Source organism: Perca fluviatilis, chromosome 22 (assembly GCF_010015445.1).
Source record: "Perca fluviatilis chromosome 22, GENO_Pfluv_1.0, whole genome shotgun sequence".
In the NCBI taxonomy this organism is placed as follows: Eukaryota; Metazoa; Chordata; class Actinopteri; order Perciformes; family Percidae; genus Perca; species Perca fluviatilis.
In genome coordinates this window covers 13,146,358-13,159,829 of record NC_053133.1, presented here as the reverse complement: position 1 = coordinate 13,159,829, position 13,472 = coordinate 13,146,358, and the positions used below count along the sequence as shown (strand labels likewise).

General features: G+C 39.8%; 1 protein-coding gene across 4 annotated transcripts in view; it reads right to left on the bottom strand.

Annotated features, from left to right (window-relative positions):
• Positions 1 to 955: 955 nt before the first annotated feature.
• Positions 956 to 13,472, bottom strand: part of pip4k2aa (phosphatidylinositol-5-phosphate 4-kinase, type II, alpha a) — a 42,213-nt gene continuing 29,696 nt past the window's right edge. For 2 of the 4 annotated variants that reach the window (XM_039789991.1, XM_039789994.1), the window contains 5 exons: positions 10,432 to 10,548; positions 6,699 to 6,812; positions 6,287 to 6,527; positions 5,446 to 5,549; positions 956 to 5,313 (listed from right to left, as the gene is read on the bottom strand). In XM_039789991.1, coding sequence (XP_039645925.1) covers positions 5,233 to 5,313; positions 5,446 to 5,549; positions 6,287 to 6,527; positions 6,699 to 6,812; positions 10,432 to 10,548 — 657 coding nt within the window. In that variant the 3' untranslated portion in view covers positions 956 to 5,232. The remainder of the gene's footprint in view (positions 5,314 to 5,445; positions 5,550 to 6,286; positions 6,528 to 6,698; positions 6,813 to 10,431; positions 10,549 to 13,472) is intronic. The other 2 variants (XM_039789992.1, XM_039789993.1) reach the window with 2 other exon arrangements.

Below are 13,472 nucleotides of genomic sequence, written 5' to 3'. Positions count from 1 at the left end.
AAACTTGGTCCTCATGTAGTTTAACTAAATTTGGATTTACATAATAAAAAACTAAAAAAGCATTAAGGCACGTCTTCTGCTCAGTTTTTGCAATACCTTTTGTAAAAAGGAAAAGCAAATACAACGCTCTAAATAAATATTTCTATTCAAATGATGTGCGTATGATGTCAATGTAATAGTTCTTCGTGCTTTCATCTGGTATAATGGCCATTTATTATTAGTGACATTTGATATTTTACGTGCAGAAGGGACATTTGCATACTATTTGGTATTCAGACAAAACAAAATAAAAAGGCATAGACAATATTTTGACGTTGAACGCCTAATATTTTAGCCTGTATCAGATTTGTGTTCGGGTAATCATCACACTGCTGGAAGACTACACTCAGTTATTCATGAGACGCATTTAAATCGTGTCGCAACAGTCTAGTTTATTTTTTTGCTAAATTCAAGTCTTTGCGTTTTTGGTTTATCATTATGATGATCCAAAAAACAAACAAAAACGAATAAATGAAAAAATGAATAAAGAAGTGGTTTCTCAATACCTTTAGGTTTTTCGTTAATCTTTCAGCTTTTTTGTGCATCCATTGTTCTCTAAATTTAATTTAAATGTTACTTTAAATGTTGGTTTAAATGTAACAGGAAAGGGCAGGTTATTGAACTAGAGATGAGACTGATGCATGAGGTAAATAATCCCCAAAAACAATGCCTCTAGTTTTCTTTGCAAACATGACAACAAAATCATGTACACAAACTGGAACGATTAAATCCTGCAAAACTATTGATTTAAGAGTCATGGGGAAGCCATTCACTTCTTCCTCTCCTCCTCAGCAGCATTAACAACAGTGTGAAATATGTCACTTCAAATACAGAGCATCAGTGTAACATTTTTAAACATGAAGGAATACATATGGGACATGGAATAGCGGACAACAAATAATAAACATCAAAGATGGACTTTGAGTTAAGCAGAACAAGTGCTTTAATTGGTTTGAGTGAACACTTATGGAATGGAGTGTATTATTATTATCATCATCATTAAATGTGAAGAACAATAAACATACATCATCATTTTGGCCTCTCTGCCACTGAAAGGGAACTCTCACCAACTAGACAACACCACACACACACACACACACACACACACACACACACACACACACACACACACACACACACACACACACACACACACACACACACACACACACACACACACACACACACACACACACACACAGAGAGAGAGTATTTTAGGTGTAGTCTAAAAGTACTCAGGACTTTTGTGAGACCAAAGCTCAATTGCAAGAGGGCATATTTCATGGCCTGGTGTGTGCATTCAAATTAAAAGAATTCAATAACTTTCAAAATTAGTTTTTTTTTTTTTTCGACAAAGATTTCTTGATTTTAAATTTTAAGGCCAAAGGAGGTGTTTTCCATCTCTGCTGATCTTGCCTGGCCTCTGGTCGTTTGCATTTGTAATCAAATTTTCCCTTAACACTTGATAAACCACATGAACACAGGGTTGTTTCTCATAACTTTGGACATATTCACATATCAGCGATGCACACCTCGCTCCATCTCCCAGTGCATGTAAAAAAACAAATTCAGTTCAAACAAACAGACACATTACACTATTACACAATGTTCTTCAAGCTCATGTGGGGGTAGTTCTGACTGCTGAAAGATGCTTTTGGCAAGTTAACGTGGCAGCAGGTTGACTGTTGGGTGGGGTTAATGGCTGAAGGAGCTCATTCATGAGAGAAGTCACAAAAGCAAGGACTTATTAATTTCAAAAAACAGCAGCAGAGCGTGTGTTATCGTCTTTAATTTGCATCTGTGAAAGTCTGGCATCATCATCGCCTACTTTACATGAGATCCAGAGTTATTATTCCCAAAACAAAACAGAAAAAAAAACTCACTCTCCCAGCATGCACTGCTCTGTTTTCTACTTGCTTATGTCTGACTACAGGGAAGCCTCCAGGGCCGAACAGAGCAAAGCAGACTAGAAGATGATTGTGTTGCCTCATTCTCTGTTTTCTTAATAACACAACCAATGTACAGTATGAGCTACGTGACAATAGAAACAAAACAGCCCATTAATAGTGAAAGAACACTGAAATATCAATTAACCACTGACTCAGGATGAACTATCAGCTGATGAACCTCCCTGATAACAAGCGGCTTACACAAAACGCCAAAAGAACATAAACCTGGTTCAGAAATGAGTAGGGGTCGTACATCACACGGTGAGTGATATTTTGGACACTTAAAAAAAAAAAAAACACATTCCTGAAATCTGTGGTTAGAAGGTAAACGTGATGAAGATGCTGATAGACTCCTGAGGTGGGGTGGGGGAGCAGTTAGCGAGGACGAGCACGACGAAACACAATCACATTCCACAATGCACTTGCACACACGCACGCACGTTCTTTATAAAAGGCAGGACCAGCGTGAACGGACAAGGGATTAATATCAGCAGACACCACCTCACTCTGAGGAGGAGGAGGAGGAGGAGGAGGAGGAAAGGGGACGCCTGTACACACGGAATAATCACAACGATAGATTTGAATTTACAGAATCCAAACCGATCCACCATATTCAAATTTAAGACAGCTAACATTTTAGGTTGGTTAAAACACAATCATTAGAATGGTTTTGTTTAACTGACTGAATAATATGAACAAATGGGGGGGGGGTTTGAAAACAAAGTTGGGAATAATGCATGTCAAAGTAAACACCCTATTATTAAAATAACATTTTACCTTTGTTTTAAAAAAAGATTACAAAATATAAAATTAAATAATTTTGGAGTATAAAGGCACACATCTTGCACAGTGTATACAATGAAAAACAGTTATTTAAAGCATGGTAGGGGACTATTTTACACTGAACAGCACACACATCTGGTTAAAGTGTAGGGACACAAAGAGAACCTGAACAGCCAACAACACAGACTAGAGAGGGAAAAGGAAACTTAGTCCTGTGACATGCAATTTTTTTTATGACTTTTTCTTACGTACATCTAGAGTAAGTATTGTATAAATTCAAGCAGTATTATTCTTCATTTACCACAGCACCATCATTCATACCCAAGGGTGGCTTTTTCTTTTTTTAAATACAACTATATTTTTGTGACTAAAATCCAATGTAAAAATATAAATGTGAATATATTCTGTGATATCTAAACAAACATATTGTGATGGAAGCCTTTTGCATGGGTTACAATAGTCAAGGAGGACGACTTTACTTGTTTTAGTTGGTTAACCAGAAGTGATACACAACGTCACACTCACAACAGCTTTTCTCACTTACACACAAGTATATTGCATTTCCCTTGTTAAGACCATATCAACTAATTGGGATCGTATTTGTAACATTTGGTTCCTTTCCTCTTGTGCAAAATGTACAAAAAAAAATTAAAAAAATACTCAAACAGGAACAAAAGAATTATTACCACATCAATTCATAAAACCGCCAAATTCAAACACAGATAAACCACCTTTAAAAATGTCAACAATAACAACACAAACAACGATGAATAACAGACTCACAGCCGATGTTAGAGAAGAGGCCGTTGCTGTTGGTGTTAATGTCTTAACAACACGTGTCTTTACATCTGCAGCTACTCTTCCCAACCTCCCCCCCACCCCACCCCCCCTTATAACTTTTGAACACTGACACACACATTGTTTCGCCATCATTGAGTGTGTGCTGGTACGATGCTGGAGGTAAACAGACTTCTGTCTGCCCTGAACGCACAAGCACAGTCACACTGTTACCTGGCACCAAAACCCACCACCACAACACCACAGACCACTTCTAAAAAAGATTGGAAAGGTTAGTTTACTTGTCCACTTTCCCGTCTAATATTGCAATAAAGTCTTCCCAACCAATCCCTACGGTAAGAAGTAGCCATGGGTGAGAACATTGTGGAGGAGACGGGATTTGAGATCAGGCCCCTAAAGATTTCATTCTAAGAGAGCAGAGTTCCTTTTCCTCTTTGTTGCAGCGCATGTAACAGAACAAGAGCTCCTAACCTCTAATAACAAATAAAAGTGCAACATTTTTGATTTACTCATAAGGTGCTGATGGCAACAGTAAGTTAAGGGCAGTTTATGTTTCAATCGGACACCCTATATAAAGACATAACTCTTAATCACTACAGCCACACAAGACTTCTGGGTCATTCCCTGCCACAGGAACAGAAACCAGGCCTACATTACAATGCCCAAACGTATTCAGAGGGAATGCAAGTAAACAACACTTACTGTGTGCTCAAATCCCTCTTCTTCTCATTTAAAAAAGGTACATATCCTTCCCTTAATCATTCTTAAATCACTGTGCATCACAACAAAGCGAAAGGGATAAAGCACTGACAACCACTGAGGTGCAACTAGGCTGGAAACAAAGCATCATAACTTACTGCAACAAGTGAACTCATCTCAGCTAATGAGACGTGTTTGTTGTGAGTGCGTGGCAAGAGGATAACCCAGAAGCTCAATTCATGAACTGTACACAAAGGAACGGGTGGGGTTGGGGTGGCGTCTAAAGGGTGAGTGTCGCAGGAGGAACCCCAATGGGATGGAATTTGTTTGGCAGGGGATCTGGCTGTGGGCCTATTGGAAGACTGCTTCCCACTTCCTGAAATAAAGCAATTGCATTAGGCGAGGCTCCACGTGAACTTCCTCGTTACAACCCGCTTAAGCCTTCCCTTTGCAAGAGGGACCTCACCTTGTGCCGTAATCTGACCTGTGCACTCCCCTTGACCTCACACTATACACATCATACCCTCGCGCTTACCTCCCCCTAAACATCACAGGGGGAAGACAAATACAAACATCAAAATAAAAAAAAATGCAGGGTGCTGGATGTTCCCACATAAACGATACAGACAAAAACAAATATACAAAAAAAAATGACTTGGACGCTTGCTTTCAACACCCTTATTACTCAAAGTAACACATGAACAAAAGTCAACAGAGGAGAGGTTAAATGTAAACGAATGATGTTTTTTTATAGCTGCAGAGCGTGGCACTCCACTGAAAGAGAGAAGAAACAAACAGGCAGGGATGAGGAGAAAGCATGAAGGAGAGTGATACAAAGCCATCTGAGCACCTTATAAATTCAGCCTCTCGATGGCTTTTCTCTCCGTCACTTCTCTTCCCCGCACTACTCCCCACTTGCCCTCCCTTTCCCATGTGCCTCTGTGCCCCCTGTCGCTCCTGGAGGCTATGACAGAATAGTGGTGATGAAATCGTGAAACCTCTTTGAGTACTGCTCTGGGTTGACCGTGGAGATCTCCGCTCCGGCCTGTAGAGGGACACAGAGACGACGGTCACTCACCACATGCAGTATATTTGTCTTGTAACTCGAGTCAGTGTTATACTTATAATTAGTGTTTGAACAGAACCATTCAAATTGCTCTTTTATGCAGCTACATACCCCATGTTTGACAGTCTTGGCGGCGTGAGCCGCTTTCTTCTTGGCATCGTAATGCTGCAGGATGTCTATGATAGCCATGAAGTAAACTTCCTTCCTGGGAGCACCTGCAGTTTAAAATAAACGCATCCTGGATGAGAATCTATATATACATAGAATCTATGTATATCTGCACAGTGTCATCAGGCAAAATCAAGGCAAACAAAAACCTTCTGACAGCAGCAGCTTTGACAACTAGAATGAGAACTAAAATACCCAGTAGGGGGAGCTCTTAGTACTGTATATATTATTGAGCTGTTAAATACAACCCTCACATTGCAAGGGTTGTATTCAGACATGTATAAAGTACAGGAGACCCAGACTTGAGTAAAAGTACAAGTGCTCTATCAAAGAAAAAGTGACTTGAGTAGAAGTTGAAGTGCTCTTTAAGCACCACACTTAAGTGGAAGTACTAAAGTATTCAAATTATTTTGTACTTAAGTATTGAAAGCAGTTTATTTTAAAATGTACTACTCCAGTACTGGAACTAAAAGTAGAAGTATTGTGTTATGTAGTTATTAAAGAAAGCAGTCAAAAGTTGGAATATCATATTGTTTATATTATTTCAAATGTTTAGCCTAACAAGTAAAAAAATTTATCGGAGTAAAAGTATTAAACTCATCGAAAATATGTACTGAAGTAAAGACACACCAGTAGAGTACAGGTACAGCCTTTTAGTACTTAAGTACAGTAGTGAAGTAGTTCTACTTCGTTACTATACATCTCTGGTTGCATTTAACATTATATTCTAAGCAGTTTTTCAGGCTTATAATACAACGTTAAACACATGCATCTTGCTACTCACTATCGTTGCTTTTGATGGCGTAGACGTCAATAGCGGGATCAAACTCTCCAGGTGACAGATGCTTAGTGCTGTCAAGGGTGTTGCTGGGGCTGTCGGGAGGCGTTCCAATGCCCCCTCCGTCACTCTCGCCTTCCTCCTCGGCCTCATTGTCCTCGCTCTCCACCTCTTCCTGCTCGGCTCGCTCCACATCGTGGATCCCCACCAGCAGACTGTAGTCCATGAGCTTCAGCTGGGCCAGGAACTGAGGACGATGGCAGACGGTGGGACAGTAGCCAAATAAAAGCAAGTGAGGAGTGTTTAAGGTGGAGGAAGATAGCATAGCATAAAAAAAGAGAAAATGTATTAATACAGACAGAAAGGGGTGACACTGAGGGACAGGTGGGCTTTTTCTGTCATTTTCATTAACCCATACCTCCACATCTTTCCTAAGCTTCTCCAGGAACATTTTCTTGTTCTCCCCGTCAATGTAGATCTTCTGCCCATCATTGATGAAGTCATTGTCCTTGTAGGTTGGCAGCTCCTTGGCCTGCCCATTAATATTGGAGATTAGCGGCCACATAAACAACAGTCAAAACCACAACACTAGACTGTCAAAACTATGAGAGGCATGGTACTGCAGAACTGGGCAAAAATGTGACAGAATTCTGGTGCTTAAATTGGTTGTTAATTTTTCTTTTAGAAGAGGAGTAAGTGTCCATTAACATCAGTTCATCCAATCACACACATTTGAATCCTTAAATATATTTGGTCAAAAATGACTAGAAAATAAATATTTACTAAAAGCAGTAACATAACACCAGCATCAGTGTTCTTCATCTTTTCCCCCAGAGTACTTAAAGAATATTAACGATTAAATATACTGTATACATCATTACACAAGACTAAGAAATAGCAACTATAAGAATTAAGGGGTATTTCAAAATGCGTGATGACAAAGATTAATTCTAATCTTAGATATTATTTTTTTGTCGATAGTGTGTTTAACTGTATCTGCCCAACAAGACAACCCTGCATGTTGAAATACCCGGTTGTCATAAATGAGACTTGGAGCCTGTGGTTTGTTCGATCCGCCTGTCTGATTCAGCCAAATACAACACATATTACTAGTCAAATGAGTTGGCTGACATAGTACAGGCAGTCTGTCCAAACCAAGGCTGACTGTGTAAAACCGTACATGCAGCATGCTCGCAGCAGGGTACAGATCCGTCTGATGCACTCGTTTGTTTATTTCCCATATTGTTTACAGTGAAATGTATTCACTTCTCAGTACCATGAACCACAGTATCTATGAGGCACATTGCACAGCAGTTTGGACAGCTTTTGAAATGCATCTGGTAGATCTATACACTTTGTTTCATGAAAAAAAGGACGTCCAACTCAAAGCCATGAAACGCCCTTGTTGGCACTGGGCTGGTCTCCGAAAAAGCATCCCGTTCTTTACTCTACAGAGTATATCCCTCCTTGAGACAAATTATACAATCATTGTTCATGTAAGATGCTTCTCGGAAACCAGACTGTGGTTTGCATCTAATTTAAACTCTTTTTATAACTCTGTAAAGCCAGCGCACTGCATCTTTGGGATGGATGCCCACTATTCCGCCTACAAGCAGAATGAAGGAGATTCATATTTAAGTGTCTATCTACTTGGATTAATTCATGTTTTAACCAGGCTGCTGCACAACTGCCAGCAGCCTCAAGGGGGGAGAGGTGTTATGCGCGGAGTGACAGAGGCCTAGTTCTGAGTCACTGAGGAGAAAGAGAGCAGGACATGAGGTAACAGGGCAGCAGCAGCAGTTTAGCTACTAGAGTGTTTCTATGGCAGCAGGAGAAGAGCGGCAACACAACAGCACTTTGTAGCACTAGAATGAGCTTGGACAGCACACACTGACACACATACATACACATAGATTACACCTTAACACAGACCAAGACAGGAATACTTCTCACAAGACATTTGAGCACATATATATATATATATATACAGACATAGACCTCCAATTTGCAAGAAATATGGGATGTCCAACTTGCTAGACTAAATATAGATGCAACATAAAAAGTAAATGAGGACGCAACATAAGGCTGACTGCAAAGAGTGGTCATAACCTGAAAGCTTTCCGCAGGCCTGTCTCCTAAACCGACACCACAACATCCATCTTTTTTTACACTGTCAACAGTCTTTTCTATTTCCATGTTGTGCATTCTCAGTCTTTCCAACTGGTTTATTAAGTCTTATGCTTTCTCCCAGTCATGCATGGGATTCTATCAGTGGGCCTGTTACTGATATTCTCTATTAAAACGACTGCATTGAAATGTGTCCGAATCTTTGATTGCTGCACTACATTGAGGAAGTAAATAGAAAAACAGAAAGATATATTAGAGGCAGGAAAAAAGGGTGTGTTGCTGATGAGGCTTGTAATGCTGTGTGAAAGGTGAATTTCTCCCGACCTTAGAAAAAGTCTCTAATTTCTTTTCTATATCCAGTCAGCTGGTTGGAAAATGGATCTTGGCCTTTGGCAATGTTGATGTCTTGCTGTCTCAGAAGAACTTGTAGTATGCTAATACTGTTTTTTTTTTTTTTTACACCTTTGTATCCAGTTTAATTCCCACTGATATGTTGTCAGGCGTAGTTCAACATCCACCAGCAGGTTACATATCAGTGATTAGCAGTTCGTAAATGATGAGCTCTGACTTAGACAGAATTTGACTGAACCGTTTATCATTAACTTTTTGTTTGTCACTGTAAACTTTATTTATCTGGCAATGTCATTCAATACTTTGATCAGCTAATAGCAATTCAGCAGGTTCCTATCAACCACATGCAAGGCAACACTGATCAAGCACTTCATGTGTTTATTTAGCATTGTTATTGGCGAACACAGTATAAGCTGTGTTTATCATTTAGGCACAATCAACGGTTTGGGATGTGAATGAGAACAACGTGCTCTTGAAAACAAAACTGTTTTGGAGTACGTCCTACAAATAGTTTGCACCTAAAAATTGTTTCGTCAAATGTTCCCTTTAATGACCAAACTATATCTGCCTCTATACTAAAAGCAACATATCTGAAACCATTATTGCTGTCTCATGCTGGACTGTTTTTTTTGTGGGGAAAAAACAAACTAGAAACAAATTTGGGAAATGAGACACAGGTAACCATTCTCACTCAAGGATGCCAACAATGCTGATTTATAAAATGCTTATTATCTCAGGGGGCTGTAAAAACAAGAAGAAAACCACTCACACTGCTTTTGGTCCGATGACCAGCGCGTACTATACAGCCTTTTAAAAAACAAAATAAAAAAACACAAAAAACCTGACTCATCTCTTAGAATAGCTTTAAACTAATGTCCCAATGCACCAGCTAATCTATTGCTTAACATATTTTATTCAACAAAACAAAGCGTTTTGGCTGCAGTGGGGTGCAAGATTAGGTGCATGGTGCAGATTAGGTGCCCCCAGAGCCAGGACACATAACCTGCACACTATCGTCTTGGGACGGGTTCTCTCCATTACAGGCTATATTACAGCTTGCTTTTAACTTAACCTGCTTTGAACTCTTCCAAAACTATTCCTCACCGATTTAGAAGACAAATCGAAATGTGCACAGTTTTATACACTGCTGTGGTTAGGGTACACAGGTCGTTTAATGCGGTCTGCTTATCAATTTTTACTGCAGAACATAGTAGAATTTTGTGGAATTCACTTAGTTTTAGTGTTTTACTTGGAATAAAAATAGCAACAAAGCAAGGAAGTTCTCTTTCTGAAATAAATCAACTGTCCAGGAATAAACAAGTATCTTTCCATCTGAGGTTCCTGAATTTTTTTTTTTTTACCCCACATGTCCTTCCCATTCATGCCACCTTTTATTCTTCCACTTTCTGCTCTACAGTGTTTCCGATATATGTTGGTGCTGTTGAGTGAATGGTGGGAACAAAAACAAACTGTCTGGCAAAACTAAAACGGAACTTGCTGACAAGTTACGCAAAAGGTGACTGTAAATGGATGACTGTGCAAAATATGGCTTTGAAATAACAGTGTATCAGCTTGGACAAGACGAGGAAACGAAAATGTCCGGTCGTACAAAAAAATAACAATAAGATTGGTTTAATAGATCATGCCTGGTATATGAGCCCTGGTTCTCTTACATCTCTTACGTGTTTCATGGCGCAGTAAAAGCGCGTGGCAATCCGCAGTGTTTGCAGCCTTTGCTGAACGTTACCAGATTTGGGCCGCGGGGGCACATCCTCTGGTTGGGGCGGCTGCTAGAAAAGGGGGAGCGAGGGAGGGACGGTAGGGGTGGAGGAGAGGAGAGAAGAAAGGAGAGAGGAAGGAAGTTGGAAGTAAAGGCAAAGTGTTTAAAATGTAACAGAACACAATTGTTTTTCAAATTGGTAGAGGGTTGGAAAGGGCATAAACGCGAAAGATCCGTATAAAATTAATTATAATTCTTAGTTGTCTTTACAATATATCAACTGTGTCCAGCAGGAACATACAATGACGATGTACTGTAAATAAATCATTTTTGCAGTTATACTATTTCCATGCTCTTAGTGTCATTAATCAATAGGATTTATATTTAATGTATGCGTGACTCTGGTCTGCCTACACTGGTATTATGAGTTTCCTGGCATAAATGCCTGGTAGAAAAAGGAAGCAGCCTGCAGCGCTACTATAAGGAGGCTAGGAGCTGAAATTACGAAGAGCAAAGAATCAACCGTAAACTAATTTGCAGTCAATAAACCTATATTCTGCCAAACATCTATTCAGGTGTGGCACTATTTCTAAGGGATTACAATTAGTGGATAAGGGGCTACTAAATAAATTTCAAGGCAGTTCACACTCAGTCATACAAGGGAGATACCAGCAGGTGCATGGCGTGAGGAGAGAGTAAACAACAAACAACTGTAGCAGATAGCTACTGAGCAGAGACCGAGTGGAGACAGGTGGAATTCCACAAACCAAGGACCATAACATACAAACAAAACCTCTATATTTTCCAGGTCATATAAATACTGCAATCGCACGAATGACCTACCCCAGCGTTTGATAAATTGTGGGTCAGTCTCCAAAATGGGTCTTGGACAGGTTTTTTGTGGTTAACCACAAAGAAAGTAAAGTAAAAGAAAGTAACTGGTATGATGTGATGGGCCTAAGGGAGACCAAATCCACCTAGATCGGGCTCTAATTAACATAATTTGAGAGTAAAACAAATTAAACCCACTGATCATCTGCTTGGTGAAATGCTGTACATAAAATGTGTCAGAAAGCCAACTGCTGCTGTTTGATAGCCAAACCCTGAGACAACAGCTACTAAGAACCGCAAAAATGTATTTCATGAAAATAAAAACTCGTCATATGTGGGTAGAAAAGAACATGTCCACAATGTGCAAAAAAATGGAGCTGGTGTTCATACACAACAGAATGTGTTAGCAATAATGTAACTTCAAAAAAGATTCAGAAAAACAATATAGGCTATACCATGCAGATGCATGCATGAAAGGGAGAGGGTCATGCAGTCAGAAGAGAACCCTTCCGTGCTTGTTGTTTGTGTGTGTGTGTGAAACACGTTTTTGTACACCCACCCACACACACACACCCACACACACACACACAGTACCTTCTGAACAAAACTCATGATTTTCCTTTCATTTAGGATGATGCACCCTCTTTTTCATTTTACTGGTCAACTGCAGTGTGTGTGAGTGTTCACACTAGTGTTTGTGTAGTGTTCACATACTGGACTTATTCATAGCCACTTGAGCCCTTGCAGTAGTTAACTGCAGGCTCATTTTAGCATGTCTGTAACTGTGTGTATGTACAAAAGTGTTTTATATGGAGAAACCAGCATGTCTCTCGTCAGATCCTTGTCTTTGATGTCCTAGTCTTAGTTGTCTCTCTGAGACCTGTTGTAAGTTGGATGTGAACGTGTGTGCACATTAAAAAGTATGTGTGTGATCATGTACTGTATTTTGTATTCTGCATGCGAGTAAAAACAGTGAAAGGCTTTACTGTACAATGCTTACTGTATTAGCTGCATTTCACTAAAAAGGTAAAACAACCACATAATTCCCCAGAGACTAACGACTTATGTTTGAGTTAAGAGTCAGTGTTGGAAAATAACATTTATTAGATAGCTTGGCAAAAATGCATCCTGTTGCTTCTCTATTGCTAGTAAATGGTGTGTTACACACAGTTGAGCCGCAGACAAAAAAAAAAAAGAGGTCACACAGGAGCCTCACGTGTGTGTTAAAACCTCAGTACCTTTGTTTTTCCATTCACCTGTTTTAACCCCAATAATGTTTTGTTTCTTCTTCCATTTACAGGAGGCTATATTTAGTTCGGGGATTCCCTGGTCTTCCATGCCTCATTGCATGGTGCCCCACAATTAAGCCCCTGTAAAACTCGGTGGAAAGTTTTAAACCCTTCTGGGTCAAAACTGTAATGCTCTCATATAAAAACCCTTTTCATGGTCAGACAAACCGTTGCAGAACAATGTGTGGACACATGCAATGAAAAACAAAACACTTTGGACAATCAACCCCATCCAAACCTAGTGAACTGACAGGTCAAATGAACAGTGGTCCAAAGTCATAGTGTTAAAGGACGATGTCAGCCAATTAAAAGGCCATATATCTATTAAAAAAAAATACTTTTTATACGTTTATTTATATTTGCTAAAATACCCATTCTTATTGCTAGCTAATCCAATTTTAACTTGAAGCACAGTAAACCATCAGGCACTTCACAATTTCAGTGACAATTCATTTTTGACAGGTGACTGTTCATGCAGCCAAGAGCATAAACCATTTCCGTTTTCTCATCATCAGGATTGATACTTCTCGTTGCAGCCGAGAGAAAAGGGTCCAAGGACGAGTGTTGACGGCGCACACACACACACACACACACACACACACACACACACACACACACACACACACACACACACACACACACACACACACACACACACACACACACACACACACACACACACACACACACACACACACACACACACACAGGACTACTCAAAATCATGAGACATCTGATCAAATAAAACTCTAAACCCAACACATACCCAGACACACACACACACAATCTTTCTCACACAGACAGCAGGCAGGGGAACTGATGGAACAGCAGAAGCGAGGTTAGAGGGGATGAAGCAAATTAAAGAGACACAAAT